Below are 8,309 nucleotides of genomic sequence, written 5' to 3'. Positions count from 1 at the left end.
AGCGGACGCCTCGGGGACGTCTTCCTGTTGGCGTCCCTGAGGCTGCTTGTCCTTCCGGAAGATGGCCACGACCGCCTCCTGACCAGAGGCGAACTTGGTGGCGATGTCCATCAGCTCGCTCGCCCTGGTGAGAGTCTTGTGACCCAGCTTGCTCACCAGGTCGCGGCAGGTGGTGCCGGCGAGGAACGCGCCGATGACATCTGAGTCGGTGATGTTGGGCAGCTCGGTGCGCTGCTTCGAAAATCGCCGGATGTAGTCCTGCAGGGATTCTCCAGGCTGCTGGCGGCAGCTTCGGAGATCCCAGGAGTTCCCAGGGCGCACGTATGTGCTCTAGAAGTTTTCGGCGAAGGCTTTGACCAGGTCGTCCCAGTTAAAGATCTGCGCAGGAGGCAGATGCTCCAGCCAGGCCGAGGCGGCGTCGGAAAGGAACATGTGGAGGTTGCAGATGATGAGGTTGTCATCGTTCGTTCCACCCAGCTGGCAGGCCGTCCGGTAGTCCGCGAGCCACAGTTCCGGCCTTGTTTCCCCCGAGTACTTGGTGATGGTAGTCGGGGCTCAGAACCGGGTCGAGAACGACGCCCGTCGTATGGCCTGGCTGAAAGCTTGCGGACCGGGTGGTTCGGGCGGGGGACTCCGATACTCCCTGGTGTCGTAGAGTCCCCCACGCCTGGGGTAGTAGCCTCGGCGCACCTTCTCGTCGAGGTGGGCTCGACGGTCGCGGCGGTGGTGCTCGTTGCCGAGGCGACCCGGGGATGCAGGCGTTGCGTCCCGCGTGCGCCCGGTGTGGACCGAGGCTTCCCGCATGAATCGGGAAGTCGCGGCGCGATGCTCCAGGGGGTACCCTTGCCTTCGGGAGGCAGAGCTTTCGGCCCATCGGACCGCGGCATCCTACAGGAGATTCTTGAGCTCTCCCTGGATACGCCGCCCCTCGGTGGTGGATGGCTCCAGCATCGCTCGGAGTAGTATTGCTGCTGCAACCAGGTTTTGGCCGACCCCACTGAAAGCCGGGGGCAGCCTTGCCCTGGCATCGTCAGCGATGCGGTGCTGGACGTCCTGGGCCAGATGACGCGCTTCTCCGGCTGGTGCTCGGCCTACTCACTCCTGCCCGATGTTCTACCGGAGCTGCACAAGTTGTCCTGCTTTCTCGTCGAGCCTGGCCTGCACCTCGTGGATTTGCTCGAGCTGTGTGTCCTGACCCCCCACAGGGACTGGGACCACAGCTAGCTCCCGAAGGATGTCAACGCGAGGCGCAGGCCTAGGGGGATCGCCGTCCTCCGGCATACCAAGGTGGTTGCCTTCGTTGAGACCCCCTAGATCGACGTGGAAACATTCGCGACTTGGGCCACAGTCCTCGTCGTCAAGGCTGTGGCCACCATCGGAGTAATTGGAGAGGCAGTAGTCACATGCGGTCATGAAGTCTCGCATGGCACTGGGGTTATCGAGCCTGGAGAAATCCCAACCAGAGTCGGGCTCGTCATCTTCCTCAGAACCCGGGGGCCCGTAGGTCGAGACGGTCGTCAGTCGGTCCCAGGTTGACCACATATGGTACCCCGGAAGGTTAGGATATGCCTTTATAAAAGCGTTCACCGAAGCGAGGTCGCTTGGAGGGTCGAAGCTGAATCTAAAAGGCACAGGGCGGAAAATGGGCGGTACCTCTTGATCGACGGATGGTGACGAAGTCGCGTCGGGGACGGACTGCACCGTTATCTCAGGTACGAGGCTAACGCCCAGCAAGTCCTTCGCGAGCGTGCTGGCGTCATCCGTCCGCTTGGGGTTGGCGTGTTGCGGGGAAACGACGCTCGTCTTCGTCTCAGACACGAGGTCAACGCCCGACGTGTCCCCCGCTGGGGCGCCGGCGTCGTCGACTCGCTCGACAGCCAACGAGGTGCCGCCTCCTGCTTGGCCATGGTTGCCCCACCTCCTCCTCCTGCGGCTGGGAAGGTGACAGGACAGACCCGGATGCCGCTCTTCCGCCACGCGGGGAAGACGTCGTCGATTCCGCCGCCGTCGGGCGGGCTGACGGCCGTCGTTGTCGTTGTCGTGTGGCGAAGGAGTACCATGTCGTAGCTGCCGTCGAGGGACATGAACTCGAGACTCCCGAAACGGAGCAGCGTCCCGAGCTGGAGAGGTTGCTGGAGACTACCCATTTGGAGCTTGACGGGAAGCTGTTCGTCAACACGCAGCAGGCCCCTACCTAGCGCGCCAACTGTCGGCGTTTCGACCCCGGGGGCTCCCTGGACCGACGAGTAAATTGTCGCTGCGTGTCCCAGCCCAGATGGGTCGGCGCGAGATGGAACACAAGGGGGAAAAAGGGAACCGCGGCTCGTGTTATCCTGCGCCCAGGGCGGATGCGCTTGCAGTAGGGGGTTACAAGCGTTCGCGAGAGAGGGAGAGAGCCTGTTCGTCAGCCCGTCCTCCCGCGCGGCCACCTTCTCGTACGAGGGCCCTGGACCTTCCTTTTATAGATGTAAAGAGAGGGTCCAGGTGTACAATGGGGGTATAGCAACGTGCTAACGTGTCCGGCAGAGAGGAGCCAGAGCCCTATGTACATGCCGACGTGGCTGTCGGAGAGGTGTTAGTGCCCTATTCATGTGATGTCGTGGCCGTCGGAGGAGCGCTTGAGCCCTGTAGAAGCACAGCTGTCGGGGTTGTCAGGTCCTTGCTGACGTCTCCTTGCTTCCGTAGGGGGCTGAGAACCGCCGTCGTCATGGGAGCACGCGGGGTGCCATCATTACTTGTTTACCGGGGCGAGCCAGATGGGACGCCGGTCTTGTTCCCAGTAGCCTGAGCTAGCTAGGGGTAGGGTAATGATGTGCCCCCTATAACGTGGTCGGTCCGAGCACTGGGGTCGGGCGAGGCGGAGACCGTTTTCCGAGGTCGAGGCGGGGGCCGAGCCCCGGGGTCGGGCGAGGCGGAGCTTCCTATGGCGCCTGAGGCTGGACTCGGCTGCTATCAGTCTCACCCTGGCGGGTGGCACAGCAGTCGGAGCAGGGCAAGCGGCGCTGTTTTCCTGTCAGGTCAGTCAGTGGAGGGGCGAAGTGACTGCGGTCACTTCGGCCCTGCCGACTGAGGAACGCGCGTCAGAATAAGGTGTCAGGCGATCCTTGCATTGAATGCTCCTGCGATACGGTCGGTTGGCGAGGCGATCTGGCCAAGGTTGCTTCACTGCGAAGCCTGCCCGAGTTGGGCCTCGGGCGAGTCGAAGGTGCGCCCGTTGCTTGAGGAGGCCCTCGGGCGAGGCGTGAATCCGCCTGGGTCTACCGTTCCTGCCCGAGGCTGGGCTCGGGCGAGGCGAGATCGTGTCCCTTGAGTGGACGGAGCTTTGACCTGTATTGCGCCCATCAGACCTTTGCAGCTTGTGCTGATGGTGGTTACGAGCCGAGTTTAGGAGTCTTGGGGGTACCCCTAATTATGGTCACCGACACTAATAAATCGACGTACTTAAACCAATAGTACCAATTGCATTTAATTTGATTATATTCATGTTGGTTGCATGCTTGCATCTCATGTTTTTGTTATGAAAAGTTTTTAAAATGTGTTTAGACATTGATGAGAAGGTTTTGTTAATTTTATTGTTTTTTCTAGAAAATTTCCCACTTTTTTAGAGCCCAATCTAATTTTGGAAGCTTAGAGGCAATTTCACGTGCTACAAATATTTTATTTAGGTGGATCTTGTCTATACCTCTATGATTTTATCGTCCTTTTAGTCTTAAAGATATTTTTGTTGTTTAAAAAATCATTGTTCTTAAGGAGTCGCGTAGGCATCCAGGCGGAGATCCAATACCTAGGCGCTTTGCCCGCCTACATCGTCTAGGTGTCGTCTAGGCGTTCAGGCGGTGGTCCAACGCATTGTCTCGTCTTACCGCTTTAAAAACCATATAAAAAACCTAACATTTGTCTATGAGATTTGTTTGTGGACTAAGAGAGGACGAAATGTAACCGAGGATTTCGGGTGTTTCCTCTGGGATGTAGCTTCAATGTGAAGTTGTGATGTATAATATAAATTTAAACAATTTAAAAATATATTTTTACTCTAAATAAAAAATAAAATAACTTGTTTAAATGTTTTCTAAAAGTTTACAATTTCAGCTTCATGATTTTCTGAGACTCATAATGACCTGCTTCATCAACATCACCAAATTTTATCGGAGAAAACAATTTCATAATATATCCACGTTCTTGAAAGCTAAGTCCATCAGATATTCCTATGAGTTTAGATTGACCCTATGCTCTCTAAAATCTTCCCTAAAGCTTTAAATGCACCTTAAAGCTGCAATGGCTTGGCTCTAACTAAACTTAAGGATAAGTCCTCCTGCCCTTAAATCTATAATGTCTTCTATCTTCTTCTAAATTTTCTATACTATAGACCACGAATTAAACACAAATTAATATTATGTATCATTTTATACTATAAATAAATAAATACATGAAAATATAATAAATATATTATGAATACAATGTATTGTGTATCGTTGCGGGAGCTGAGATTTCAGGCAATGAAATCTTTTATGGCTAGTTTGGAAACTCTATTTTCCCAAGAGATTCTTATTTTCACAAGTGAAAATAAACTAATTTCTCTTGGGAAATGGAAATCCCTTGTGAAAATGAGGTTCTCAATTTGACTCCGAGGGTGGTAAAAAAGTAAGATTTAAATGTATGATATAGAGAGAAAGAGAATCATTGTGAATAATCTTAACCCCTGATTCCATGAGTTCATAATAGGCTGGGGCAGCTGACACCTAGCACTAGCAGTGGCATTGAACTTGAGGGGAAGGAGACGGATGAGGGGAATGAGAAAGTCAAAGTGGGTTAACGTATGGGCGAGTGGGCGACCACTGGAATACTGGATCACTGAAGTTCTCTCTACCTCCTAATTCGGAAGAGAGAATGCATGCGGCATTTTTGACACGCTACACGACAGTACTTACTGTCCATATTAACATTTCAAGATTATCTACTCTTGAAATGTCACCATATTGATTAGCATATGTACGAGGTACACACTAGAGCAAGAGATCATCCCAGATCAACGCTATACTGTTCCTAGTGCTCTGCTCAAAGTCCACCGTGGCCTAAGCCTAGATGATTACCGCCTTTTGCTCCTCCTCCTTGTCGTCGACGTCGTCCACCGCGGCGTCGGCGGCCACCACCCGGTTTTGCCCCTCGTCGCCGTATGCCCAGCCACACACTGCGAAGTACAGCACGTTGGCGGCGCATAGCACCGCCAGTACCAAGTAGTAGTAGTCGTAGTGCCCCCTGTTCAGGTTGCTCGGCAGCCAGCCGTCGTGGCTGCCGCCGCTCCGGGTCCCCGCGTCGATGACCCCGACGATGGCGCTGCCCAGCACGGCGCCAAACCCGAGGCCGAGCGCGAGCAGGGACACCCCTATGCTGGACATGGTCTTGGGGAACTCGGAGTAGTAGAACTCGATCTGCCCGATCAGGTTCAGGCCCTCGGCGAGCCCCGTGAGGCAGTGCTGCGGCACCAGATTCATGGCCGACATGCGCACCGGGCGCTCCCCCGTCAGCGGGTTGGAGTCGCGGAGCCCCTCGGCGAGCGCGGCGGCTCGGCGGACGCTCTCGGTGTGCGCGGCCACGGCCATGGCCACGGCGAAGAGCACCAGGCCGGCGCCCATCCGCTGCCGCAGGCTGAGCCCGCGCGCGTGGCCGGTGAGCCGGGACAGGGGCCGCACCAGCACGCGGTCGTACACGGCAACCCAGACGGTGAGCGTCAGGATGGCGAAGACGCCGAAGGAGGCAGGGGGGATCTCCAGCTTGCCCACCCTCCGCTCCATCGTCTTCGCCTGCAGCGTCGGGAACATCTGCTGCCCGACGACCACGCCCGGCATGATCCCCGTCGACCATATCGGAAGCACGCGGATGACGGCCTTGGTGTCCTCCACCTGCTGCACCGTGCACAGCCTCCACGGATCGCACGCCGCCCCGTCGGGGCTGATCTCCTTGCTCGGGTTCCTGAGCACGCAAGCCCGGTTCAAGTACCTGCATGCACCATGTATGATTATGAATGCGGAAGCTCACATTTAGCATCACAAAAGATTAATTTTTGTGTGTGTGTGTGCAATAACTAGCGTATCGTACATTAGCTTGTTCGTGGGAGTCCTAGGTTTGCAGCCTGCTTTGTTGTAGAAGCTCGAGGAGTCGGCAGTCTCCGGCGGCAAGGGCTCGTGGCGGTTATTGTAGCTGGCGACGAGCACCTGCACGAAGCCGATGACGACGCTGCTGTTGGCCGCCGCCTTGATGTAGAAGGGCGAGCCCAGGAGGAACAGCGTGAGCGCGGTGACCATGAGCACGACGGGCACGGCGAAGCCGACGACCCAGCCCCTGGCCTGCTGGATGTACACGATGACGGTGGACGCGAACACGATGGAGAGGCCCAGCACCGTGTAGTACCAGTTGAAGAAGGTCTGCAGCGTCCTCACGTTATTGGCGCTGTTGTCCCGCTTGTCCAGCTGGTCGGCCCCGAACGCCAGCGTGCAGGGCCGGATGCCGCCCGACCCGAGGGACATGAACGCGAACGACGTGAAGAGGAGCGGCAGCTGCCACGGCAGCACCGCGCACCCTACCGGCCGCCCCGGCGCGCACTCCGGGGTGTTCTTGTACACCGGAAGGATCGCCGTCAGCCACAGCAGGCACATCCCCTGATCAGGAGAGACACGCAGATTAGCACGGCGGTTGAATCAATTGCCTGCATCGTGGAGCCGAGGGAGTTGGCGGCGTGGGTGCTCACGAAGAGGCTAACGCAGGAGCCGAGGGTGATGACCCGGAACCGGCCGAGGCGGGCGTCGGCGAGCACGGCGCCTAAGATGGGCAGGAAGTTGGAGAAGGCATGCCAGAAGTAGAGGACGACGGTGGCAAAGGCGTTGGTCATGAGATACCGCTCGGTGAGGTACAGGATCATGTTGGCCGACAGCCCGAACGTGGCCACCTTCTCGAATATCTCGTTTACTGCATGCCGCCGCGGACAGATCAACCCCACACCAAGCCAAATCAAGCATGCGCGCTAGAAGATAGACATGGCTAGCTGCTCGGTGTTCTTAGTTCTTACAGATGATGAACGGAATGGTTCTGAGGCCTCCCTTCCTCCTCTCCATCGCCTTGGGGAGGGCTTCCTCCATGGCTGACATCTCCATGCTCGCTCAAGACGAAGGAGGCTACAGCACTGCGATGTTCACAAGGAACAAGATGAGCGACTGACTACTTATTTATACGCAAACCGTGTGGCTGCAGCGGCCGTCAGTGGTGATCTCAGCCTCTCGGTATTCACTCCCAAAGAAACATCTTTGCCGATAAACGAGTGATCAATCACATTTTTTAGTAGTGGAAGTACAATTCCCAGCTTCTGCACTCCTCTAGGAGTGATGAAGTGCATGAGTTGGATTGGATGGACATGGACAAACACGGGAACGGCTGCCGCCAGTAACTGCACTGAGGCTTGCAGCAGTTAGAGTAAGGCCTGTTTCGTTTCTTTGGTTATGGGACGGAACTTTAGTTCCTACTTTATTTAGTTTCATAGATTAAAAGTGATCACCCAGGGCCGTGCCTGAGGCAGGGCGCCAGGGGCAGCCGACCTGGGCCCCCATCTCCCAGGGGCCCCACCCTATATAAAGTCCAATAGGATATAAGGATTAGTCTTATAGAAATTAGGGTAGGCAGTACCGCAGGTTTTAATTCTTTAGGCTTTGTTGCCGCCGCCTACCTTCCTGCCGCTTGCTTTTCCTATCGCCGCCTGCTGCCTGCTTTTCCATTTTTCTGCTGCACGCTGCGCGCGCCCGCCTGCGCCTGGTGCCTTTCCTGCCGCCGCCTGCTGCCTGCTAGCGCTGCTGCCTGGTGCCTTTCACGCCTGCTAGCGCTGCTGCCTGCTAGCGCTGCCCACGCCGCGCGCTGCTGCCTGCTAGCGCTGGGAGCAGGAGCTCAGCCCAAGACGCGACGCACTGCCTTCTGCGTGATTGACAGGTTCTCGTGCTTTTCATTTTATAGATTATTTTATTGATTGTGTGCAGATTGTTTTATTAATTTTTTTATTAATTTCTTGCAGATTGTTGTTGACATCATGCCTCCTAGAAAATATGCATCAGGTAGCCAAAAAAGAAAAAGAAGGAGGCACACGGAGGATTTTGTCTTGTCACAGAAAGGAGCCATGGATAAATTTCTTAAGAGGGATATGGGAGATCCGAGAAACACAAATGAATTGGCAATAGTGCTTGTGGAGCCGGTGGACGAACAAATTGGTGGGAATTCAGAATACCAAGGACCTACAGACCATAATGTAAGTGACCATGATAATATATCTC

General features: G+C 55.7%; 1 protein-coding gene across 2 annotated transcripts; it reads right to left on the bottom strand.

Annotated features, from left to right (window-relative positions):
- Positions 1–4,669: 4,669 nt before the first annotated feature.
- Positions 4,670–7,481, bottom strand: LOC100286106 (peptide transporter PTR2). Of its 2 annotated transcripts, XM_020549810.3 has the most exons (5): positions 7,325–7,481; positions 7,064–7,177; positions 6,746–6,963; positions 6,097–6,656; positions 4,670–5,997 (listed from the first exon to the last, which is right to left on the bottom strand). In XM_020549810.3, exons 2-5 carry the CDS (start codon positions 7,146–7,148, stop codon positions 5,079–5,081), a joined length of 1,782 nt encoding a protein of 593 aa, XP_020405399.1. In that variant the 5' UTR covers positions 7,149–7,177; positions 7,325–7,481; the 3' UTR covers positions 4,670–5,078. The 2 variants fall into 2 exon arrangements, with proteins under 2 accessions (XP_020405399.1, NP_001152466.1); NM_001158994.2 differs by having other exon boundaries at positions 4,793–5,997; positions 7,064–7,407.
- Between the last annotated feature and the right edge of the window lie 828 nt (positions 7,482–8,309).

This window comes from Zea mays, chromosome 3, assembly GCF_902167145.1.
Source record: "Zea mays cultivar B73 chromosome 3, Zm-B73-REFERENCE-NAM-5.0, whole genome shotgun sequence".
Classification (NCBI taxonomy): Eukaryota; Viridiplantae; Streptophyta; class Magnoliopsida; order Poales; family Poaceae; genus Zea; species Zea mays.
The sequence above is the reverse complement of the archived record's forward strand: the minus strand, read 5'-3'. Positions and strand labels throughout refer to the sequence as shown.